The 27,123-nt window shown below is 42.3% G+C and overlaps 1 protein-coding gene and 1 long non-coding RNA gene across 4 annotated transcripts in view; one reads left to right on the top strand and one right to left on the bottom strand.

Annotated features, from left to right (window-relative positions):
* The window catches only part of stac2 (SH3 and cysteine rich domain 2), a 68,096-nt gene extending 48,606 nt beyond the window's left edge, over positions 1-19,490 (bottom strand). Inside the window, exon 1 of one of the 2 annotated variants that reach the window (XM_008113323.3) lies at positions 19,033-19,490. In XM_008113323.3, coding sequence (XP_008111530.1) covers positions 19,033-19,125 — 93 coding nt within the window. In that variant the 5' untranslated portion in view covers positions 19,126-19,490. The remainder of the gene's footprint in view (positions 1-19,032) is intronic. The other variant, XM_008113322.3, reaches the window with a different exon arrangement.
* A 136-nt stretch (positions 19,491-19,626) lies between these two features.
* Positions 19,627-25,672, top strand: LOC134299970 (uncharacterized). Of its 2 annotated transcripts, XR_010007227.1 has the most exons (3): positions 19,627-20,044; positions 23,442-23,544; positions 24,504-25,672. It is a non-coding gene; the product is annotated as an uncharacterized LOC134299970 (long non-coding RNA). The 2 variants fall into 2 exon arrangements; XR_010007226.1 differs by having other exon boundaries at positions 23,442-25,672.
* The last annotated feature ends 1,451 nt before the right edge of the window (positions 25,673-27,123 follow it).

Here is a 27,123-nt window from a genome sequence, read left to right as displayed (position 1 = left end):
TCGGTTTAAACTGTTTTAGACTGTTCTAAAGTGACTTTGTGGGTTGTACTCACCTAGAGATCTGCTGATACAGGATCCGTTTATAATATTTTAATATATGTATACAAATTTGAAAGCCCCAGGCTTTAAATTATGCAATTTACTTCATTTGCAAACTAAGCATCTTAGATGCAAAAAGTGCAGCTTTAATCAGGTTTGTTTTTCACTTAATTGAGGCTGTGCAGAATTGCAGCCTCCTTGCTCATTTATTCCCTTAGCTTGCAGAATAAGCAAACCCAATTTAAGTAAGCTGGCAGTATCATTGTTTTCTCATACAAGCAAACTCCGGTGGATGACTGCCAACAAGACCAGTCCAAAAAGTGAGTGAATTATAGAGAAGACGACAAAGAGGCAACTTATCCAGGAAAATTCTGCGCTATGAAGAATTATTTTTTAAAAATGCAAAAGATAACAAAAGATCCAGCCTTTTGATCATATTTCTCTATACAGCGAATGCAGTTACCTTTGAATTATTATTTTTTCTGAACCCCGAGTCTGTTCAGTCTTCCTTTACCTGAATTCGCTGTATAGAGAAATATGATCATATAGAAAATTCATAAGCAGCAATATATTTATTAGGTCAGCTCCAAAGCATAAAACACATTATGCAAGCCTTCCAAGCTTCACTGGCTTCATCAGACAAAGATTTTGAAAATGGTGAAATAGAAAAACTGTGATGATGTTAGAGTCGCAGGCCTACGACTTTCTGTTTGAGATGTTCTCAGTTGAGATGGTATTGGTGGGTTTCAATGCAGGCAAAGGCCACGACTCTTACTGGCCAAGTGAAGACTTGGGACAAAGAGCAATAAAACAGGTAATGCAATTTCAACCCCATTAGCAACAGAAAAGGATGAAAATGAACAAAATCTGGCTACCACTATTAAAAGAAATTCTAGAATTAGGACAGTAAATAAAGAGCAACACTCCAAAAACAGGGGAATTCCGGACAGGAAACAATCAGGGCCAGCTAAAGCATCCCAACAAAGGATTCCCCCCAGGCAGGAAGCAGCCAGGCTTTGAAGCTGCAAAGCTATTCAATGCTAATCAAGGTGGCCAATTGCCACATTCACACTTGCCTCAAACAGGCAAGAGTTCTTTCTACCACCCTAGACATTCCACAAATATATAAACAACTACACTTGCCAAGTTTCCAACAGATCTCACAACTTATGAGGATGCCTGCCATAAATGTGGGCAAAACGTCAGGAGAGAATGCTTCTGGAACATGGCCATACAGCCCGGAAGACTCACAGCAACCCAACAGAAAAGGACTTCTCATGTAGTAACAGCTGGATCTCTGCTTGTATCACTGCCTGTGGGTTTCATGTCTATTGAGTTTCAGTTGGAAAAATCATCAAGGGTTCAGCAGGATCTCTGAGGAAACTAGGGAAGAGACATTTCCAGCAAAAACATATGTGGAGATCTCAAGCAAAAAGTATCAGATGCAAAATTGTATCTGATAAAGTGGACCAAATAAATTTTTATGCTAGGAATTTATTTTACCCAGCTAGTCTCAAAGGATTCATTTATGACTTTGCCAACGGATAGTCCTTATTTTCAATCACCTTATGTTCAGTACTCTTAAGATTTCCAAACAGCCCTTAACCCCTTTAAGATTATCCAGTGTATGTTCAAACTTTGGCTGAGCAGGAATGCAAATGCAGGTCTTTCACTGCCAACCTAAATATTCTCTCTTGCTCTTAAAAGATTAAGAGGTCTACAGGAGGATTTAACTCTCTTTCAGCCCTACATTCAGGCCTTAAACTGAGAGTTCACTAGTAATTTTTCCCAGAATCTGTTCCAAATCCAAACATTTTGTCCTTTAATGCATCAAGCGCTAGCTTTATCTTGAGATGGTGGTAAAGCACAGGGGTTTATGCTGAACGTCGCAATCTGGCAAAAAGTGGGCGCTAGAAATACTATCTTATGAAAGCTGACTGGCACAACCTGGGGATCACAACCAGACACAGTGAAAACGTCTGCCCTTACGCTTTACTACTCTGCTGCTGAATACGCATGCCCAGTGTGGAATACATCTCACCATGTTAAAACAGTGGATGTGGTTCTTAATGAGACATGCCGCATTATCCCGGGATGTCTATGCCCTACACCACTGGAGAAATTATACTGATGAGCCAGTATTGCACCACCTGATATCCATTGGAAAGTAGCAGCCTATAATGAAAGGACCAAGGCATTGACATCTCCAGCCCATCTCCTGTTTGGATATCTGCCAGCATGCCAATGCCTTAAATCAAGAAATAGTTTTCTAAGATCTACAGAGATTCTCGCAGGAACACCTCAGCAATCAAGAGTCCAAAATGGGCAGGCTAAAACCTGGAACCTCGAGCCATGGCTGATACTGAATGAGAGATTTCCTATTGGGCACACAGAAGACTGGGTGACTTGGAAGGCGATGAACAGACAGCACTCTGGGACTACGAGATGCAGCCAATCTTAAGAAATGGGGGCACAAAGTGGAGTCCACGACATGCGAGTGTGGAGAAGAGCAAATCACAGACCACCTATTAAAATGCAGTCTGAGCCTTGCCACGTGCACAATGGAGGACCTTCTTATAGCAACACCAGAGGCACTCCAAGTGCCCAGCTACTGGTTAAAGGACATTTAATATAATGCCAAGTTTTTAACTTTGTGTATTTAAATACATTACAACTGTACCCTCAGTTAGCTTCTGACATGATAAATAAACTTCAAATTGAAAAAAGGAATGCCAGAAAAACCTCTTGATTTTCATCTTGAAGAGGTCCTGGTGTAAATGAATGAAAAGCACCTTCATAGGTTCATAATAAGGGAGGGCTCTTGAGCATGAGCAAAGTGCAGACTTGACACTACTAAGCAACCATATGAGGCTGAGACTTAGCAAAATACTGGGTAAGCATAGGGAACATGTGACCCTCTGAATATTGTGGGGCCATTCTGGCTGGAGATGATGGAAATTGTAGTCCAGCAATCTTTACAAAGCTTGCCCATTCCCTATCCAGTCTATACTGGAAGAAATTCCATTACAGGTGAGAAATCAATTCAATACAGGCAGTCCCTGAGTTACAAACATCGCTTCCTCTCTCTTCCAGAAACTGACCAACTACAGCAATTGCTTGGGAAATGTATCATTTCGACACCGGCTTCCAACCTTGGGAGGGAGTGAAAAAGAACAAGAATCAGCACAAACCTCTTCTGCCTGTTCTGTTTGATCCGTTGTATTGCTCAAGGGGCTGCGGCAACGGCAAAAGGGCACAGAAAAGATTTTCCCTTACGCATCACAAACATGCAAGACCTTGGTGTATGACGCCTTTTACTGAAAAGACATTTTGGTCTTAAATCACAAGAGGTTGGGAGAATGAGGAGGATTCAAATGCCTCCCTCCCCATGTAAAATAAACAGACCAGCATTTGGAAAAGTGGCTTTTCTGGACTTCAGCCTCCCAAATCTCCCCAGACTAAATGCAGCTTCCTCCAGAGTTGGAATAACCCATTAAAATAATCCCAAGGTCGGGCATTTGGATCCGGGGTGGTCTTTAAGCATGGCCTCTCTTTCCATTCAGCTTGGCCTGTTTGCTTGGGCATCCTTTCCTTTGAAAACTCTCTTCCCTTAGAAGGAGCTGCAACCTGAATCCAGGGCAGGCTGCCTGCTAAGCGCCCAGCTTAGTGGAACGACAGGTCTTAAAAAGGGAAAGAAATGACTGAGACTGAGTAAGACAGGAGGGAAAGGGGGAGGGGATGGCATCTGGAGTCGCTTATTGTTCATGGTGATTATTAGCCTAGCATGGCAAAATATTGTATATGTGGCAGACTCGAGGCTTGCTTACGGTATTTGCTTTTTAGCAGAAGCTCAAGATCCACCAGCCAGAGTCTGATACAAATGGCTTATGGTTTAGGATGTAAACATTCCAAGCCCAGAGGTTTGTTCATAGTACTAACAATGAACAAAGGTCACAGTGTCTCACCTCCACTAAAACCCACTTCTGGCAAGCCCTTCTGTGCTTTCACCACTGCATAATTCAGTGCAGAGAAAGGGATATTGTTATTGCTATTAGAGAACAAATGGGTAATCAGAAATCTTGCTTATCCATTGCTGGATTCCAATCAAGTTTCCAAACTCTTCTGATGTAATCTGTTTGGTTTCTGATTTCACATGTTCCAGACAATCGTTCTAAGCAGTGATAGTCTTTACTTCCCAAACTTGGAAACATTATTTTTTGGATGACAACTCCCAATATCTCCAGCCAACATGTAATATTTACAACTTCTACTTATTTTCCTATGAATAGAAAAATCACGGACTGTCTCTCATCCTTGGGTCCATCTACACCAGTGGTTCCCAACCTTTTTTTGACCAAGGGGTCACTTTGACCAGGGACCACTCTCCAACATTAGTACCAATAAGGTTATTAATCAGTTTTTGGTCAGCTTTAGCTTCAGTTTGGTTCTTTGGGGTGCTGATTCAGAAAATTGCATTTGATAGACCACATCAGCTCTAGTTTCTGATACAGAACATATGCCATCCAGTAGTCGCCATCTGCTTGCCCACATATAGAGCTGATGTAGTCTAGCCAATGCAATTTTCTGAATCCACACCTCAAATAACCCCAGGAACAGACCTAAAAATGAAGACACCAAGAAATTTTTTTTTGGTTGGGCTGCATTATTATCCATAGTAGTAATGGTGAGGCCATTACTATTTTAGTTCTTATTTTAGTTCTTGCAGACCACTGGTGATCCATGGACCACAGATTGGAAACCACCGATCTACACAGTAGATCGGATGCAGTCTGACATCACTTTAACTGTTATGGCTCAATAGCTTCCCTAGCCCCAATGTGAAATAGTCCAACTACATTCAACTTGACAGCTGTTGTGTAATTATTATAAACTGCCGTTACCAAATCTCTGGGGTTGGCCCTGAGTCTCTGGTTTTCATGAGCCATCTCCAGGAGGAGAGAAGACTGCAAATCCTCCAGTTTTGTAAGTCTCAGCTCCGGGCAGAACAAAAGGGCTGTATACAAACATCACCTAATAGAGCAGAAGCTTTCTCCAATTTGCAAGGCTTTATTGATTTGTTGCTGCTACATGCAAAGGCCCTTCAGGGAAAGTCTAATCAAATACTTAGTTTTTTCCCCCAATTGTTGTGACACTAGGATCCAACTTCTGCAGTGTTGTGTATCTGCCTTTTGACAAGTGTGAGTGTCAATGTTGCCTCTTGACTTATGACTTTTCTTAAGCAAGGCATGCTCAGAGGTGGTTTACCAGTTCCTTCCTCTGGAACATATCCTACAGGACCTGGGATTAATTGATGGTCGCCTATTCAAGTACTAACCCTGCTTAGCTCTAAGATCAGGTGGAATCTAGTGTCTTTAGGGCAGTGGTTCTCAATCTGTTGGCCGTGGCCTAGAAGTGGGCCATGAGAACGAAAATCTGGACTGTAAACCTCCTTCCTCTTTGTTTATTTTATTACTTTTATTTCCACTCCTTTCTCCAGAGTTGACCATTGCATTGGATAGACCACATCAGCTCAAGATTATTAAATACGGTTCTTTGCGGGTGAGCAGATGGTGACTACTGGATGGCATATGTTCTGTATCAGAAACTAGAGCTGATGTGGTCTATCCAATGCAATTTTCTGAATCAACAACCCAGATAACCAAACAGAATCTAAAGTTGACCAAAAACTTATTTGTAACCCTTTCAGTACTAATGTTGGAGGGTGGGCCCTGGTCAAGGTGGGCCCTGGTCAAAGTGGTTCTTGCTCAAAAAAAAGATTGGGAACCATTGCTTTAGGGTATTTAGAAGCAAGCATGTTAAAGCAAAGATTCCTTAACCTATCTCCCTGAGTGAGAAGAAATAATCCCCTCACGTCATCGTGATCTACAAAACACTTTAAATTAAATATTTAATTTCTGTCTATACATACATGTATATTTGAATGACAGGCTGTGAACAACTGAGGTTGACACTGAATGCATAACACATAATGGCATTACTAAGGTTGGAGCCCCCGGTGGCACAGTGGGTTAAACCCTTGTGCCGGCAGGACTGATTACTTGAAGGTTGGGTTGCTGATCTGAAGATTGCCGGTTTGAATCCAACCTGGGGAGCGTATGGATGAGCTCCCTCTAACAGCTCCAGCTCCATTCAGGGACATGAGAGAAGCCTCCCACAAGGATGGTAAAAACATCTAAACATCTGGGCGTCCCCTGGGCAGATGGCTAATTCTCTCACACCAGAAACGACCTGCAGTTTCTCAAGTCACTCCTGACATGGAAAAAAAAATTACTAGGTTGCCTCTAAGTCTCAGGTTTTGGGCAGAATCCTCAAGGACTGGGATAACCCTAAACTGGCAACCACAATATAAGCAGATCCTTTTTTCAGTTCAATACAGGCAGTTCCCAAGTTACAAACATCTGACTTACAAATGTCTCATAGTTAAGAACAGGGGCGAGACAACAGGAAGTGAGAAAAGTCTGCTCCTAGGAAGAGAAATTCACTCCTGATAGAGTTATCAAGGGGAAAAGGTGTCTCCTTTGAAGCTTTCTCACCAATTGTTGTTTCCACAACAAGCCAATTTTTTTCAAAATCCAATTATCACAGGAACAGAAAGTGAGGTGAAATCTTCTGAACAGGGCCACAAACAGCAAAACAAATACCACGGGGGTGTTAACCCTTCTCTATGCCATCCAAAGCTATCTTGAACTTAACAGTGCCGTCAGACGTGTCCCAAATGCATTTAAGTGGTGCCATTTTGGCTATAGAAGGAACCACACTCCAAGAAGGAGTTGGCTACAACAATGTGTGAGATAACTGTTATGTCATGGTCAATTTACTCACTCGCCCTGCTTCAGAAGCCAGCACAAAAGAGAACATTGCAGACTGAATGAACATGTCACCTGGCAGACAGAGAATAGCCTCCTGCAACATGTCAATTTAGATGAGCGGAAGACCTGGGTGGCAACAGTTCTTTGTCAGTGCAAGAACAGGGACACTGCAAGTACACAAAAGCAACCCCATTTCCATCCGTGAAATACTGAAATACGGATGCTGCTCTTCCATTGGTGAGATTAAAGCAAAGTGGCCACTGTAGGAAGAATAGGAAGACAATGACCCTGTTCTGGCCCTTCCTGGGAGACAAAACATAAAAGCTTTCTTGAGCAGCACTTTCAAAAGAAACCAGAGCATCACAACAGCACAGGGGATGCAGATGGAGGGGCTGAATCTCTGGTCTTTCTCCCTCCTGACTTTTCTCCCCTTCCCACATCAATTTCATTTAAACACAGAGATCACATGCAGCACGCTGGGATGAATGCTTGACTACAAATCAGGGTGGGCTTAGAATTCCCAATTAACTTTCCAACTCCTGTCAGCTGCTATTTGCCTCATTGGGAGAAGGTTGAAGCAGAGTTGGAAATCATGCAGCTCCCTAGATGCTCTGTCGAAGACTTTCACTGGGTTGCCGTGAGTTTTCCGGGCTATATGGCCATATTTCAGAAGCATTCTCTCCTGACGTTTCGCCCATATCTAGGGCAGGCATCCTCAGAGGTTGTGAGATCTGTTGGAAACTAGGCAAGTGAGGTTTATATTTCTGTCAAATGTCTAGGTAAGGGAGAAAGAACTCTTGCCTGCCCGAGGCAGGTGGGAATGTTACAAATTGGCCACCTTGATTAGCATTGAATGGCCTTGCAGCTTCAAAGTCTGGCTGCTTCCTGCCTGAGGGATCTTTTGTTGGGAAGTATTAGCTGGCCCTAATTATTTCTTAGTCTGGAATTCCTCTGTTTTCTGAATTCCAGATGTTATTATGATTATAATATTGTTGCAATCAGAATATTATGTGATTATGATTGCAATTCTCATCAGACCCAGCCAGCAGAGCCAAATGTTGACTGATGTGGGAGGTTGTGGTTAACATCTGGAGGACCATATGATTTTGACCCCCTTCTGTTTTTCCCAATGGAGCAAGTAGCAGCTGCAGAGGTAATTGGGAAAATGACTCAGGAAAAATGTTACAAGTCCCCATCCCATCTTCAAGGTGCTTATTAATGGTTTCCACCTTTCCACCTTCATTTGTTATTTTCTCTTTTGGTTGTGCATTTTTTGAAAAGTTCTACTGCTATTTTTTAAAGGTCATATGATAGCCTAATTAAAGCTCTCCTATGTCACATCTCTCTTTCCATCGCTGGCCAATTACACTACATAACACGATTTTTGTTCCTGGGTTATAAATGTCATTTCCTAATTGGTTCTCTCATAAAAGCATGGAAAGGGTTTATTAAACTGCAAATGCTTTGGTTTTGCAGGACATCCTGTAGCACATTTTGCTATTGTTTTTCAATGAACATCTCATCGAGTCTCAACCCATTCAACATAGTTGGTGGCATCCACAAAAACGAAGTTTCTGGAGTATAACTATCACTTTCAAAGTAAGTACTGCACTATTAAACAGGAAATAACACTTTCAAACCAGGAACAGAACATTTTTCACATTTTTGTTCCATAGTGGTATACAAGCAGTAGGATCAAAGGGTTTTCAACAGGATGGCGGTTGTACTGTATTTTTCTTTGATTGAGTTCCTTTTAAATTTGTGCTTTAATTTACTGAGGTGTTTTAACTGTCTTTGTGCTATTGAAATGCAAGCCACCTTGAGCCCCGTTTGTTGAGGATAGGAGAGACACATATTTTGAAAAGGTAAACTTAAAAGGGGGTATGACTTTCCCTTGATTCTATCACTTCTGCCAGCATTTTTCCTTCCCTGTTTCTCTCACACAAATCAAATAAAACTATTTTCTCCAGCACAAAGTGAGTATGTGTAGGGAAATCTAGGCTAAGTTGTTCTCCAATATACACTAATTTGCTTTTTTCCCAACATAATAGAACATTTAGCTCTCAGCTTCTTTCCTCATTGGCAGTCTAAAGTTTATCTAGGGCCAGCTAGCATGCCTGGCCTGAGTCCAGTGCAAAGTTTATACATTGTAAGACAAGAGAGAAAAGGAACTTGAATTTCCCCTTCAAGAAAGAAAAGGGCCCTTTACATTACCTGTCAAAAGCTACTACAGTGTTCCCTCACTTATTAGGTTTCAGGGTTAGGTTTCAGGACCACCTGCAGTAAGTGAAAATCCGTGAAGTAGGGACACTATATTTATTTCAATATTTATAAATTATTTTAGTAGTTATACACTATTTTAAGTCTTTATCAACCAATCGTGTGTTGATAAATCGCCTCCTTCTCCTCCCGTTGACGCTTGGGCTCCTTTTCTCTCCCTTTGGCTTCTCCTTCCTCCCTTCCTTAGGCTGTAAATTGTATTTTTTATTATTTATAATAGTCTTTTAGAGTTTATTGAAAAACCGCAAAACAGCGAATCCACGAAAAGTGAACCACAAAGTAGTGAGGGAACACTGTATTTGGAAAAACAGACTTAGATTACATCTACTCTGTAGAATTTATGCAGTTTGATACCACTTCAACTTTGATGGCTCAATAATAATAATAATAATCTTTATTTATATCCCGCCACCATCTACCAATAGAGACTCAGGGAGGCTTACAGAGCAGCACATGATGGTGCCATCCAAACACATAAAATATAATGCATCCGCATTTATAAAATCAATGACATACCAATTTCCATAAAACAACAACATACAGAAATTAAACAAAAACCCAACTCGATTTAAGTAAAGTGCTTAATAGACCACGTCAGTAGCCACTAGTTAAAAAGGGCTATGAACCAGTTATAAACCAGTGAAAATGCCAACATTAAAGTGCCAAAGTAAAGCAGCAATCAGTTTAGCTAGTGCCTTAAACATTACTAAAGGCTTCCTTGAAAACCACGTTTTTAACTCTCTCTGAAAGTATTGCCATGTGGGGGTTTGTCTGATTTCTCTGGGGAGGGTGTTCCAAAGCCAGTGGGCCACAACCAAAAAGGCCTTCTCCCTTGGCCCCACCAACCACGCTTGAGACAGAGGTGGGACTGGGAGCAGGGCCTCCCCAGCAGATCTTAGAGCCTGCACCAGTTCATAAGGGGAGATGTGGTCATGAAGATAGGCTGGACCCAAACCGTGTAGGGCTTTGTAGGTGATAACTTGCACTTTGAATTGGGACCGGAAACTTATCGGCAGCCAGTGAAGCTGCTTTAATAGGGGTGTGGTGCTCCCTATAGCTAGACCCTGGCTGCCGATCTTTGCACTAACTGCAATTTCCAAACAGTCTTCAAAGTCAGCCCCACATAGAGTGCATTGCAGTAATCAATTCTAGATGTAACTAAGGCATGGACTACCGTGGACAAGTCCGGCTTTTCAGGTCCTGAAATGAGATCCTGAAACTCATAGTTTTACAAGGTCTTTAACCTTCTCTACCAAAGAGGAATGAATATTCAGTAAACTGCAAATCCCAGAATTCCGTAACACCAAGCCATGGCAGTCGGTGGTATCAAATTGCATTAACAGTGAAGTCGCACCCTGAGAAGCAACCTCACAATTCACCTCTGTAGTTTTCCCCAACTTTCCATGGTGATATTTGCTATAGTTCCATGTCTGTTATAGTCATCATTTCTCAATTTTCATCCAGACATTATGCAAATACATATCTTCTTTTGACCATTTCTGAAATTTGGCTGTGTCTTTCCTCCCTTTTGGCGGTGTCACATGGTTGTCCTGTTCATTCTAAAGCACAGAATAAAACTAAGCTGGTCCACTTGGCAAACCTGAGTGTCCTCCTCGCCTGCCTGCTTCCATTCAAACCCCTGAGCATTTGGGATGGGGATCAATGAGTTTGGAAAACCCAGCCTTGATAGGCATAACCTTTAAATGTCTCACTCATGCGTCTTCATTGCTCACCATTGGCAGGATCAAAGGATGATACGCTCAAGAGAATAAACCTTCACAGATTAGTTATCTCCCTAGAGAAAGGACATTTGTATTGTCTGATATCAATTCAGAGGTAACACAAGTTCAGCATGTAAATCATCCATTATTGCGGAGTCAAGGGAAGCAGCATTTCAAAAAACATAATGAGTGGCATGTGGTTTAGACAACAACGTTGGGGCAAAGCATCAACAATTGCACAGTCTCAGGCCCCATCTACACTCCATATAAAATTCAGATGATCTGCTTTGAACTGAACTATATGGCAGTGTAGACTCATATAATCCAGTTCAAATCAGATAATGTGGATTATCTGCTTTGATAATCTGGATTGTATGGCAGTGTGGATCCAGCTTCAATTTGAAGACACTTATGAGCAGAACTTGGATTAAAAATTCTGGAATTTTCTCACCAGTAAGGCCCAGGGAGAGAAAAGTTGGGAATGTAACCCAAACAAATAACATTTTGCAGTTTAGTTCAAAAGGATATGATTTCGGCCATGCAACCTGGCCTCATAGAACTATGTGTGTATGTTAAAAACAAATCTAGCTGTACGAATGGCGAGGGGAATCTAAATTAGGACCATGGCACTGAATGAAGGACCAGTACAAGCTTCACACTCCCACACTACCGTTCCATTTTAAGCTTGCCTCTTGCAAGATGCTATTTGCCTCGTGGAGGAAATGTAAAGACATTGTATGGGTGGTTGTTGTCTGCACTCAAGTTATTTCGGACCTTAAGGTGAACCTTGCACGGGGTTTGATGGGGCTGAGAGTGTGTGACTGCCCATTATGGATTCCCATATTATTTTTTTATTCAGTGGCAAAAATAGGATCTGGGAGAAATGCTCTTGGTTTTTAAAAACCTTCTCAAGTTCAGTGATCCTGGTCAGATCCACCCACTTTGTTCTCTCTCTTACACAGACAGATCTGATATTCTTCCTGATTGCTTTGAATTGCAGAATATCTTCATTACAGATCTCTCTCTCTCTAACTGGCCAATTTAAATGATTGGTGGCGGATTCAAGCGATACAGCTTTCTCCATTTCTGGCTGCAGGTGGATGCATTGCTCATTAAAATGCTCCTTCCTCCCCGCTTTTTGCTCGCACAAAGAGACAAATTAAATCACTTTCTTTAGGAAAAATTAGCAAACTGGAGCAAACTTTATACTCAGGCCCCTTTTACACTGCCATATAAAAACTAGGTTATCTGTTTTGAACTGGACTATATGGCAGTGTTGACTCATATAATCCAGTTCAAAGCAGATAATGTGGATTATCTATATTGATAATCTGGATTATATGGCAGTGTAGATCCAATCTGAGGCCCCATCTACACTTCCATATAAAATCCAGATTATCTGCTTTGCAGATTATCTGCAGTGTAGAAGGGGCCAGAGTGAGGTAGCTGCCTCAGACTCCTTCTACACTGTTTTTATATCTTAGGATCTGATCCCAGGTTATCTGCTTTGAACTAGATTATATGAGTCTCCACTGCCAGGTAACTTTGGTTAAGATAATCTGGGATCAGATCCTGGGATATAGGGTAGCACAGAAGTGGCCTCAAGCAACTGAATTTGAGTAGCATGGATGGACAATGACTTGTTAAATATTTTTGTTTACTATTATTATTTTTAATGGTTGGCGAGAGGTGCCACAGCGGTGTTAAACCCGATAGTGCAGCGGGTTAAACCGCTGAGATGCTGAACTTGCTGACTGAAAGGTTGGTGGTTCAAATCTGGGGAGCGGGGGGAGTTCCCGCTGTTAGCCCCAGCTTCTGCCAACGTAGCAGTTTGAAAACATGCAAATGTGAGTAGATCAATAGGTACTCCTCCGGTGGGAAGGTAACAGCGCTCCACACAGTCTTGCCAGCCACATGATCTTGGAGGCGTCTACGGACAATGCCGGCTCTCCGGCTTATTTATTTATTTATTTATTTATTTATTTACAGCATTTATATTCCACCCTTCTCACCCCGAAGGGGACTCAGGGCGGATCACATTACACATATAGACAAACATTCAATGCCTTTTAACATAGAACAAAGACAAACAAACATAGGCTCCAAGCAGCCTCGAACTCATGACTTCCTGGTCAGAGTGATTCATTGCAGTTAATTGCAGCTGGCTTGCTCTCCCGCCTGTGCCACAGCCCTTCGCTCTTCTTATATCGCTCTTCTCCCCCAGGGGGACCCAGAGTGGTCTTACATAATGGCAAGATTACTGCCACATATAATACAAAATATAGTAAAAACCAACAATCATAAAACACACTTAAAAACCAATATCATACCCAATTAAAACAGTAAAACACTGTGTGACCGTTACAACAGGGCCAGTAGCATTAGAAATGGAGATGAGCACCAACCCCCAGAGTTGGATACGACTAGACTTAATGTCAGAGTAAAACCTTTACCTTTATCTTAGGAGAGAGGTGCCTATGGAATTTTTTATCTCAGGTGAAGCCCCATCTTGAGTATTGTGTGACTTAACTACTCAGCCTCAGGCAGCCAAAAGACAAGGAGCTGGTCCTCCTGCAGCGGCGTAGTCCAAACCACGCTTCATTTCTTAGGAAGTTCTCAAGCACTACTTCATTTCTGCCTTTCTAAGCCTTGCAGATGTGCTGGGAGTACAGTCCCTATCATTCCTATTTGTTGGAAAGCTTGCTGCTTGTCTGCATGTGTGAAACAACATTGGGAGCAGGAGGGGGCAAGATCTAAAAGCTCACAAATCAATGGGATGAATATACGGAGGGAACAATAGCTACCCCAAAGCACAGGTTTTAGAGCCCCCTCGGGATATTTCACCCGTAGTACGCTGTGTCTACTCTCCCCCAGTGCCCACACTTAACTTCCCACTGGGTGAATTGCAGACTAAAATACCAACATGTTCTGTTTGTATGAGACAAATGTGCATGTCTACACACATTGAGAGAGACACAGTGATGGTTGCAAGAAATACTTGGCAAGAGTGGAATCAGCAGCACTATACTTGAAATGGTCCAAACCCTTTGATTTAAAACCCACTCCGGATATCAGATTCATTGCCTGCTAACGTCACAGCATTGACATCAGCAGGGATACTGACATCAAAGCACAGAGAAAACCCAGCCTGTCAATCCACGCCTTGACTCATATGCTCATTGGTTTTAACTTGGAGAGGGGGCGGAACTGCCAATTATTGGCATTCTAGACTCCTTCCAGTTAGTTACATCCTAACCTAATTTTGACAGAAATCGCATTGAGTTCCAGACCATGTTAACAGACTGACATCATTAGGGCCCACTCTTGTTCTTGCCCTTTGAAGCTCTGTCATCTGGGTTGAAATGGGTCAACATCTAAGAAATCAGATTCTCTTCCCCAACTTAATTTTCACGTGGGGCTTCATTTGAGTCATGACAGTTCAAAATACAACAGTCAACTTTCCCCTTAGATCTGTTTTCAATGACAGGATTCAACCATACAAAAGAAGAGAAAGAAAAGCTGGTCCTTGAATATGTGAAGAATGTCTTTGCACTGCAATAGCAAGGGAGCAGAAGAACTTTCCCTAAATGAGGTGTGCCAGATTACAGGTCCCATCCTGATTCAGGATGATGGGCATTGGGGTCAATCATGCAGGGAGGATATTCTAGAAAGCTGGAGCACAAAGACAGGCTGTTGGAACGAAGCAAACAACTTCTAAGCAACTCAAACCCTTCCTTTCCCTTAAATCTGTTTTCAATGTCAGGATTCAGATGTGTAACAGAACAGAAAGGAAAATACACCTTTGAAGCATGAAGGATGCCTTTTCACTCCAACCACATTGAAGAGGAATAAAATAAATTTTCCCCAAGCAAGATGTGTAAGATTGCAGTTCGTATCATTCACAGGCAGTAGAGACTAGTTGGGGATGGTAGGAGTTGGGGGTCTATCATGTAGGGAGAATGTGAGTCTTGGGAAGACTGGAGTCAAAAAGACAGGTTGTTGGAACAGAGCAAACTACTTGGAAGCAACTCAAACCCTCCCCAACTAAGCTGCTTCTATTAAATCTGCTTTCAGTGTCAGGATTCAACAGTAACAAAAAGAAACATACATCTTTGAATGTGCGGATAATCTATTTTCATTCTAACCACAATGAAGAGGGAGCAGAATGAATTTCCCAAATAAGGTGTGTCTGGTTATTCACAAGCACCAGAAGTTGCTTGGAGATGATGGGAGTTGGAGTCCATCCTTTAGGGATGAATGAGGTTTGGGAAAACGAGTGTAAAAACATGTTGTTGGAACACAGCAAACAACTTCTAAGCAACTCAAACCCTCTCTAAATTGGCTCTTTTCCGTTTAACATGCGAGAACAGGTGCATATTATGGCATTCACTTGAAAATCTTTTCATCTTCAGAAAAAACGTCAGACCTACCAATATAGAAGCTGTCTTTCTGGGTGGAGAATAAGTCTACCACCTGACAGTAGAGCCTTCATGTGTACAAATATCATTGCTTTGAGCACTAGAACCTTGCCTTGGAGAGAGATAAAAAAAAAGACCACTACTGCCACTCAAATACCCATCTTGTGGGCTTCTTAGAGGTATATAGCATAGGTTTCTGTTTGAACAAAAGGCAGATCGGATGCATGCATGTTCTAATCTCCTTGTTCTTTCTTTTGCAATCTTTACATTGAAGCAACTCATTCTCTTCCTCCTCCTCATAAAACTATGGTCTTCCTAAGCCACCCTTCAACCTTTGAGCTTTTCTGCTGCCAGAGAACACAACTACAGGGAGTCCTTGAGTTACAAATATCAAAATTACAAACAACTCATAGTTAAGAATGGGGGTGAGACAACAAGAAGTGAGAAAAATCTACTTTTAGGAAGGGAAATTCACTCCTGGAAGAGTTATCATGGGGGAAAGGGGTCTCCACTGAAGCTTTCTCACCAATCCTTGTTTCCACAACAAAACACATTTGTTATAATCTAATTATCACAGAGATGGAAAGTGAGGCAAAATCTTCTGAACAGGAGCACAGACAGTAAAACAAGCACCATAGGGTGGTTAACCCTTCCCTATGCTATCCAAAGCTAATAAAGATATATTATTGGCTGGAGTTACACTTAAAGAATGTACCTGTTGTGACTTACAAATACATTCAGCTTAAGAATTAACCTACAGAACCTATTTTGTTTGTAACGTGGGCACTGCCTGTATCACAACAGCACAGTCTGCAATTAAAGCGTGTGCTAATAAGTCACACTGCTGCAGTGAGACATGCAGGCAGACACACACAGACCCACCAGGCAAAATTGCTGGTTTCCAAGGCCTCCCCCTCCCCACCTCACCATAATTAAGATATTATGAGATTTGTGCGCTAGTAACCGTTGGGTACCGGCTCCCGCTCCAGTTCTGTTTCTTCTACAAACGTATGCATACACATTATGTGTACAGAAGTGGCAATGCTCTTTCTCTCCATCCCCTCTGCCTTTCCCTGCTTCCTTTGATCTCTCTCCCCTTTTTATAGAAAAACACATCAATGAGGCACCTATATCCCATCCTAGATTTGCATGGCCACCCATGCACTGCAGGATGTTGAAAGCCCCACATCTGCCTCTTAAATGACTGGGATCAAACAGAGATGAAGGGCGGTGAGTAGGAAATTACAGAAAGGATATGCAATTTATCAAGCCAGTTTAGAGTTAAACAGGGAAGAAAGAGGAGGGGAAGGGAATTTTGATTTTTCAAAGGTCAGGGAGAGGCACAGCTTTGTATCCCTCCTGTAATTTGATTTTTGATCTGCAATGACTGGAGGTATCGGTATGCATATGGAAAACAGGAAGAGTTTTTACATAAGCTTCCATGATTTTAATGCTAGGATAAACACACACATACACAAACCTTCAGGATGTTCCTATCATGGGAATCCAACTGGAAAGAGCTGGATGAGCTTCTCTCCAATGCAAGGTCCCATCCAGCAAGGTCTCAGCCCCACTCCATCCCGACCCTAATGTGGTTCCCTATGCAAAGAACAGTTGATGGGAAGCTATGGAGTCAGGAGCAACTTGAGAAACTACAAGTCGCTTCTGGTGTGAGATAATTGGCCATCTACAAGGACATTGCCCAGGGGACGCCCGGATGTTTTAGCATCCTATGGGAGGCTTTTCTTATGTCCCCACTTAGGAAGCTGGAGCTGACAGATGGGAGCTCACCCTGCTCCCTGGATTTGTTCTGCAGGCACCAGGGTTTAAGCCATTGTGCTACCAGGGACTCCGGAAGCCATGGTGAGCTCAACAGAAATGTGGCCATTCAGTTCCATTGAAGATACTGTGGTAGTACTATTACTATTACTAATAATAATAATAATACACGAGGCAAGGCTTACTTTTGGATTCTGCAATGGTCTCCCAAGAGGATGGGAAGCTATGATGGACTCAACAGAAAGCTTGCTATTCAATTCCATTGAAGATGTTGAGTATAATGATAATAATAATACTCAAGGCAAGGCTTACTTTCGGATTCTGCAATGGTTTTCCAAGTTGATGGGAAACTAAGATGGATTCAACAGAAAACTTGTCATTCAATTCCATTGATGATGCTGCAGTTGTGTTTATAATGATAATGATAATAGTAATCAAGGCAAGGCTTACTTTTGGATTCTGTAATGGTCTCCCAAGAGGATGGGAAGCTATAATGGACTCAACAGGAAGGCATGCCATTCAGTTCCATTGACAATACGGAAGTGTGGTTATAATGATGATAATAATAATAATACACAAGGTAAGTCTTACTTTTGGATTCTAGCCATGGCTCCTAAGATGATGGGAAGCTATGGCGAACTCAACAAAAGACTTGCCATTCAATTCCATCGAAGATGCTGCGGTTTTGATTATAAGGAAAATAATAATAATAATAATAATAATAATAATAATACACAAGGCAAGGCTTACTTTCACATTCTGCAATGGGCTACCAAGAGGATGGGAAGCTATGGTGAACTCAACAGAAGGCTTGTCATTGAATTCCATTGAAGAGGCTGCAGCTGTGGTTATAATAATGATAATGATAATACAGTAATAATACACAAGGCAAGGCTTACTTTTGGATTCTGCAATGGTCTCCCAAGAGGATGGGAAGTTATGATGGACTCAACGTACAGCTTGTCATTCAATTCCATTGAAGATGCTGCAGTTTTGATTATAATAGTGATGACAATAATAATAATAATAATAATAATAATAATAATAATAATAATAATAATAATACACAAGCCAAGGCTTACTTTTGGATTCTGCAATGGTCTCCCAAGAGGATGGGAAGCTATGATGGACTCAACAGAAAGCGTGCAATTCAATTCAATTGAAGATGCTGCAGTTTTGATTATAATAGTGATGACAATAATAATAATAATAATAATAATAATAATAATAATAATATACAAGGCAAGGCTTACTTTCATATTCTAGCCATAGGCTCCCAAGATGATGGGAATAATAATACTAATACACAAGGCAAGGTTGACTTTCGGATTCTGCAATGGGCTCCCAAGAGGATGGGAAGCTATGATGGACTCAACAGAAAGCTTGCCATTCAAATCCATTGAAGATTCTGCAGCTGTGATTGCAATGATGATGATGATGATGATACACAAGGCAAGTCTTACTCTCGGGTTCTTGCCATGACTTCCCTACTACTGGAATGACAGAGGGAGAGAAGAACTGGAGAAGGGAAGCATGGCCAATGGTTAGAGCATGGATAGCAGCAGAGGAAGCCAGACGAGGCTGGCGGGGAAAACGGTTTGCAAAACAAGGGGTGGAGTTGGCACGTTTGCACCAAAAATCGAGGAAAGATTTTCTCCCATCCTGGGGAAAAAAAGATAGCTGCATTTGAAGAAGAAGAAAAAAACCCTGGCTGTGAGCGGGAAGCGTGGCTCTATCAACGAGGCGCTTGGTTCAAATCTTATTTAGTGCTTAAAGGGAAGAATGAATGCAGTTTGGCGCCACTTCGAACTGCCACGACTCAGGGCTCCCTGGAATCATGATGGGGAAGAGAAGGCAAAAGACCCCGTCGAATGACAACCCCCCGAATTCCGTAGCATCCAGCACTCCAAGTGGGACCAAACCGCGCTAATTCCACAGTGCGGACAAACGGAGGAGGTGGCTTACCTTGGTCTCCTGGAGGCTGAGGGTGCCCACGGGCGTCTGTTGCGGGTCGGGGTTGTTTTGGGGCTCGTTCTCCTTTTCGGTGATTTCGGTCATCTTAATCCTGTATTTCTTGCTCGACTGTCAGCCTGAATCCTCCTTTCCCAGTCACTTAAGTCTAAATGCAGCCGATCGGGTTATTTATTCGGGCGAGGGAGGGTGTTGTTTCCCCTCCTACTTTGCTTCCTTTGCAGAAAATGACCCAGTTTATTGAGAACCAAGCTCTCTTGGATCCACACGTAGCAATTTCTCCCCGCTCCGCTAAACTCTCCTGCGTGTAAGAGCAGATGGTCCACTTTGCCGGGCTTTTTCCTCACATCCCAGCGGAGGAGGAGGATGGAGTTTTTTGGGGGGCAGCGCCTCTTCCTGGGGCTCCCTCCAAGTTTGGGATTTCGGGGGAAACTTGGCTCCTCCCCCCTCTCGCCCCCTTTTATTATTGTTCCCCGTGTGTGCGCATCTACGCCGCTCCCTCCCTTTTACGAGGGCTCATTAACCTCGCCTTCCCCTTTTGAGATGCTAATGAAGGAACGCTCTCCCATTGGCGGAGACGGGAAGGAGGCGTCGGCGTCTCCGCCAATGGCAAGGCCCACGCGGGAAGGCGACGCGCGTTATTTGGGGGGCGGCTAGACAAGGAGTGGCGGCGTTCGCTCCCGTTCACTTATATCGCCTTTAGTTTAGGGGTGCGGGGAGTGCTTTAACAGCGAATGAAAGGCCTCCAAGGGTGTGTCCATGCTGTAGAACAGGCATGGGCAAACTTGGGCCCTCCAAGTGTTTGGGACTCCAAGATAATCTGGATTCAGAAACTGGATTTTATGACAGTGTAGATCCAGCTAGTCTTTCCATGCTCTTCGCCGTTTCCTGCTGTTTTTGGCTTCACCAAGCATCATTGTCTTTTTTCGTGAGCCATATCTTTAGGCAAAGAGAGGTGGCAACCCCTTGGAAGCAGATCCTAAAAGACAGCTGGAGAAAGGAGAAGGTAATGTCTCTTTTCTGACAGATTATTATTATTATTAAACTTTATTTGTACCCCGCTAGCATCTCCCGAAGGACTCGATGCGGCTTACAAAGGCCAAGGCCTCAACACACAATATAACAATACAAACAAAGGCAAATTAAAAGAATTAAAACAGTATAAACCACAAGCAATAACAATACGCTAAAACACAATAGAACTGGTATAAGGTAGCAGGTCCTCTTCGGATGCAGTATTTATTTATTTATTTACAGTATTTATATTCCGCCCTTCTCACCCCAAAAGGGACTCAGGGCGGATCACATTATATACATATAGGGCAAACATTCAGTGCCCATTTACACACATCATCCACTGTGACGGCACTTCCTCATTCCAATGTCGTAAATTAGTTAAATTTGCCTCCCCACTTTATAAGTGGTGCCTTATTTCCTACTTGATAGATGCAACTATCTTTTGGGCTGTTAGGTCAGCAACAAGCAGGGGCTATTTTTTTTATTTTTTAATTGACGGGTGCTCATCCCGCCATGGGCTGGCCTCGAACTCATGACCTCATAGTCAGAGTGATTTATTGCAGCAGGCTGCTTACCAGCCTGCACCACAGCCTGGACCCAGTAGAAGCAGAACTTGGAATAGTATGTGTGAAAAAGACCTTGGGGTCCTCCTGGACAACAAGTTAAACATGAGCCAACAATGTGATGCGGCATCTTAAAAAGCCAATGGGATTTTGGCCTACATCAATAGGAGTATAATGTCTATATCCAGGGAAGTCATGCTGCCCCTCTATTCTGCCTTGGCCAGACCATACCTGGAATACTGTGTCCAATTCTGGGCACTGCAATTGAAAGGAGATGTTGATTAGCTGGAATGTGTCCAGAAGAGGGCAACTAAAATGGGTCTGGAGAACAAGCCCTATGAGGAGCGGCTTAAAGAGCTGGGCATGTTTAGCCTGCAGAAGAGAAGACTAAGAGGAGACATGATAGCCGTGTATAAATATGTGATGGGAAGTCACAGGGAGGAGGAACCAAGTTTCCTTTCTGCTGCCCTGGAGACTAGGACGCGGAACAATGGCTTCAACTACAGGAAAGGAGATTCCACCTGAACATCAGGAAGAACTTCCTCACTGTGAGAGCTGTTTGACAGTGGAACTCTCTGCCCCGGACTGTGGTGGAGGCTCCTTCTTTGGAAGCTTTTAAGCAGAGGCTGGGTGGCCATCTGTTGGGGGTGCTTTGAATGCGATTTCCTGCTTCTTGACAGGGGGTTGGACTGGATGGCCCGCGAATTCTCTTCCAAATCTATTATTCTATGATTCTATGAGTTACACCTTCCAATGGCCATGCGGCCTGGGGAAAAGGCGGGGGTTTGGAAGTTTTAAAAGGTTCTGGTGCTCCATCTTGGCAAAGCGATAGTATATTATCCTTGGTCATAAACACCAAAATTTGAGGGGCTGGTCCTGGCCTGGCAACCTACCTCAGCTATTTTGTCTTAGAATGGAATCTTGGAAAATCAATAATAAAAGCTTCAGCACCAATAGTTTCCAGCTGTGATCCCCCAAGGGCCTCTTGTTTGTTTCCAACATTTTTCCAACATACTGCCTCTAGGCATAGAAATGCCACTTTGCTTTTCACTTTTGATATGCAAATAGGGAACGCAGTGGGATTCTTTCCCGTTGGCTTCATGAAGGAACTGATGGGATTTTGTTGCCCACTTTATTCATTTCTCTCTCCTCTTACTTGTCACATCTCTCATTAAGTCCTGATACTGGCAAACTCTCTGTTCCAGGATCCATGACAAGCTGCTTGTCCTTCACCTTGAACTTATGTGTGGTTTTCCTCTCATATTTCAGCTCTTATCTCCTAATGAGACATCATAGCATAGTCCCAAAGTCTCCTTTTCTCTAGGAGATTAGAAATGCCTTCCCTCCTTTGCCTCTTTTGCCCTGCACTTGTTATTATTGCTGTCACTGTTGCTGTATGCCTTCAAATAATTTCCAATCTGGGGTACCCTAAGGCGACCTTATCACAAGGTTTAAGTGACTGTATCATAGGATCAGAGGAGCTTTAATTATCGCCTTCCTCTTAGGCTGGGAGAGTGGTTTGCACAAGGTCAACCATTGAAACCACAGGGATCAGCAGCGATTTGAACCCTGGACTCTTGGGGTGCTATTCCAGTAACACCATGTAACAAAATTTGAAAAATATTCTATTCCTGGTTTTAAAGTGTTATTTCCTGTTTAATTGTGCACTACTTACTTCGAAAATGGTTGTTATACTCCAGAAACTTCATTTTTGTGGCTGCCAGAAACTATGGTGAATTAGTTGAGATTATGAGATATTTATTGAAAAACTATAGCAAAATGTGCTGCAGCATGTCCCACAAAAACAAACTTTTTACAGTTTAATAATTTTTCCCATGTTTTTATGGGAAAACCAATTAGAAAATGATATTTATAACCCAGAAACAAAAATTGTGCTACATAGTGTTGTTAGTCCAGGCATGAGGCAGTCTTCAGGCATCTCAGATCTCCCCATCTATCTATATCTATATCTATCTATATCTATATATATATAATAAAAGTAAATGTTTGTATGTTTGTATGTGGCAGCTTTCTGATTGGCCGCCACTTTCACAGGCCACTGTGACCGCCAGGATCACTGACATGGACCAAACTTGGCACGCTTAACCCCCATGATGCACTCTACGGCCTGGTGCCGTTGGCGGGACGATGGCCCATTGGTGATGAGATCTATAGTACTTTCAATCGCTATGACTCCCACAGGCCACTGCGATGCCCAGCAGTGACGGAACTGGACCAAATTTGGCCCACAGAACTCCCATGAACCCCTTTCTGTCACGGGGTAGATTGGGGGAGGATGGACCAAGTAGCTTCTCTCACTTCTTCCTCTGAGAGTTGTAGTTCACCCTTAAACAGACAGCACTGAACCCAGCCGACTTCGGATCTGGATCAAACTTGGTACACTGCCTCATCATGCCCAACTGAGCATACAGGCAGGGTTTCGGGGTGATTGTCCTTTGCCTCTGGGAGTTGTGGTTCACCCTTATACAGACAGCACTGAACCCAGCCGACTTCGGATCTGGACCAAACTTGCCACACAGGTTTCTCAAAACACCCGGGCACCGCCGGGACCCCAAGCTAGTTTTAAATAAAATCTCAGTATCTATCAGATACAAAAAGCAGAGAGAAGAACAAAAGAACAGGATATCTCTGATCCAAGACTCTGTAGTACCAGAAACTGAACTAAACTCACTGTCCATTCCCTCTGTCCCTTTCTCTCTCTCATTCACACTGGATTTTATCCTAAGCTTTCTTCATTTTCAATTGTGAATGTTTGTTCTTTCTGCTGCAAACTAATTGAGAATCAAATGTCATTGCTTCCAGAGATCATCCAGAATTCAGCACCACTATATCAAAGCAGACCTGGTCTCATCTGATCTGGGAAGTTAAACAGGATCAGTATTTAGATGGGAGACCACCAGGGAAGGTTAGACTATTATTATTACCTGTATTATTATTACAGTAGAGTCTCACTTATCCAACACTCGCTTATCCAATGTTCTGGATTATCCAACGCATTTTTGTATTCAATGTTTTCAATACATCATGATATTTTGGTGCTAAATTCGTAAATACAGTAATTACTACATAGCATTACTGCGTATTGAACTACTTTTTCTGTCAAATTTGTTGTATAACATGATGTTTTGGTGCTTAATTTGTAAATCATAACCTAATTTGATGTTTAATAGGCTTTTCCTTAATCCCTCCTTATTATCCAACATATTCACTTATCCAACATTCTGCCGGCCCGTTTATGTTGGATAAGTGAGACTCTACTGTATTATTATTATTATTATTATTGCAACAAAAACATAGTATGACACAGCAAACGAGATATATATGCTGGATTTCGTATCACAAAATCACAAGTTGAACACTTCCTAAGTGTTTAGGACTGTGTGATGTATTTTCGGATGTATTATCAAATGGTATTAAAACATCTTGCTTAAAAGGCTGCAAATTCATTTCTCTCAGATAAGACTAGGCTAGATGGGCCAAAGGTTTGACATGACTTTCCCATGTTTAGACTTGTTTCTGCCCATCTGTCCAAGTCCCCAGGATCTGTTCTAGCTTGTATACTTTTTGCAGACTTATCCTCTTAAATCGCTATTTACACAGATGGCGCTCCATACGCAAACATCGTTTTATCACTTCTTTTCATTGCTTTTATAATGCAGCAATACATAGTCAGCCTATAAATAAAAGCAATTTAAAAATACTCTCTATGAAACATATGCATCAGGGATGCTTCCAGAGGGAAAACTCCTAGTGCTTCCCATAAAAATCATATGCAGCATTTGTGTCGTTTCCCTCTTTTTTGTCAGAAGAAAATGCAAAAGAAATTGGAAAATGTATGAAAAAGATTTTTTTTGTGTTTGTTAGGAGCGACTTGAAAAACTGGAAATCGCTTCTAGTGTGGGAGAATTGGCCGTCTGCAAGGATGTTGCCCAGGGGATGCCTGGATGTTTGTTGTTTTTACCATCCTTGTGGAAGGCTTCTCATGTGTCCTCGCATGGTGAGCTGGAGCTGACAGAAGGAGCTCATCCATGCTCTCCCTGGATTTGAACTGGCAACCTTCAGGTCAGCAACCCAACCTTCAGGTCAGCAGTCCTGCCGGCACAAGGGTTTAACCCATCGCACCACCTTATGAAAAGGATGCAAGTAAATGATGATTATCCTGGGACCACCAAATACAATCCAATAAATTGTTTCATTGGAAGATCTCTGGGTTTTTGTTTTTGTTTTATAAATCAAAATCAAACCATACATTTTCAAAAATAATATATCCAAGAAATGGCTCGTTTAAAGCCTATAGGCAGAGCTTGAAAAGAAAAAACCTTTCTTTGTTTGGACCACAACTTCTATTGTCCATGCTGTTTGGGGGATACTGCGAATGGTAATACCAACTGTGACTTTTCTAAGCTACGGTCCACAATGAGCCAGGTTAAAGCAAATGAAAATTCATGTTTTCTTCCTTCACGCTCTGGTCACCTGAATTTTACAAGATGGGTCACAACATTAACTTCCCCCAGTTTCATATTCACATGTGTTCTTCTTTCTAATATTTCCAATGTGAAATAAAGTTGTTTAGAACAAAATCAGCAAAGCAGGGACTTCTGAGACAATATTCACAACTCTGTATGCACCCCAACTATGATACACAGAAACAACACCCTGTAAATAATGTTTACATGCAACAATCTAATAATACATACAATAACCCAATAATGTTTTTAAAAAGAGCTGTGTGTCACAGTTGGGGAATATGTCGCCCTCCCAATGTTGTTGGACTACAACTCCTATTGATGTCAAGCATTGCCCCCCCTCCCTCCCCCCCGGGTCAAATTATTAACCAATTCATAACTGTGAAACCATGACAGAAGACCCGTGGAGAACGGGAGTCTGGAGCTCCGCAGGAATCAATACTGCGGACGATCAGAGATACGGAGGAGCCCAGCAGCAAATACCCACATTTTGGATACATTCTAATTTTCCTCTTTGTTACGATATAACCCTTTAATAAATGTTCACTGTGGTGCATTATACTCTAATTTGATTCTTTGTATCTTCTTTGTCTCATGTGCCCTACTCTCTCTTCGTTGTCCCTGATAGCTGGCCCCGGTAACTGCTTGGGAACCCCCGATATCCATGGACCCCTTTGTATATATAGAACAATCTTTTGTGTCTCCTATAAAATTATTTGAGGATCAAACCACCCATCAAGCTCAGGTAACCTTTCACACTGAGTGCCTATCAATGCTTCCTGGTCATCATCACAACAATAGGATCAAAGCACCCATCATCAATGGGATCAAACCATCTCTATTGATCCCCATAGCCCCAACTGTGCAGAGGACAACAGGATCTTTAAGCCAGGCCGCCCACTCTTTGGGCAGTCACCTGGACAGATCAACTGGTGAAATCTTTTGATTGGGGAACATTGGGTTTATAGCTTCTTGATCTTGCCAGGCATGGATCCCCAGACTGCCCATTGCCATAACCAGCCCTCCACTTAATGTTTTGGGTTTCCGCTATCTGCGGTCCGGATCTCACTATCCATGACCCATTATATTTGCTCGATTTCATTATCATGCCTTACTATTGACTGTGATGCTTCAAGATGCCATTCCCTACCTCCATTATAGATAGATGGGGTGGATGAGAGGGTATTTAAGGTCATTATAAACCTATGATGCTCTTTATCCTAGGACCTTCATTCGCCAATACTGCAGCACAGAACGTCAGCATCAGAGCAACCTAGAAAGAACACTATGTCACCTTAAAACCTACTAAAACATTTATTAGAGCACAATATCTTTATGAATTCTTAAGGTGCCGAAGGGCTTTTTGGTTGCGTTTCTTTATTTTCTGTCTTTATTTGCTGCAAGAAAAGAATCCAGCTACCCACATTTATAAATAGCAATAGAAAGTCACTGACAAGTTTGTTTTAATGTGAGAAAGAACTCAAGATCTTTGGAGGACAGCATCGGGGCAGCCGAGAAAGAGCCCCGTGTCACCTTAAAACCTACTAAAATATTTATTACAGCACAATATATTTATAGGTTTTTAAGGTGCCAAAGGGCTCCTTGGTTGCCCTTTTCCTTTTCTGACTGCAAGGAATTGATTCAGCTACCCACATTTATAAATAGGAAGAAGAAAGTTACAGGCAAGTTTGAATAAGAAAAAAACTTTAGGTCTTTTAGGGGTTTGAGTGGAGAATGGAAGGGAAGCTGTTACTGAAACTTTAGCCTTTGGGTGTCTTTCCTTATTTTTGGTGGGTTAAACTGCTGAACTTCTGAACTTGCTGATCGAAAGATCAGCAGTTCAAATCTGTGGAGCGGGGTGAGCATCCGCTGTTAGCTCCAGCTTCTGCCACCCTAACAGTTTGAAAACATGCAAATGGGAGTAGATCAATAGGTGCCACTCTGGCAGGAGGTAATGGTGCTCCATGCAGTCATGCCGGCCACATGACCTTGGAGGTGTCTATGGACAACGCCGGCTC

The sequence above is a fragment of the Anolis carolinensis genome, chromosome 6 (genome assembly GCF_035594765.1).
Source record: "Anolis carolinensis isolate JA03-04 chromosome 6, rAnoCar3.1.pri, whole genome shotgun sequence".
NCBI classification, from domain to species: Eukaryota; Metazoa; Chordata; class Lepidosauria; order Squamata; family Dactyloidae; genus Anolis; species Anolis carolinensis.
This window is presented reverse-complemented; position numbering and strand designations above follow the sequence as displayed.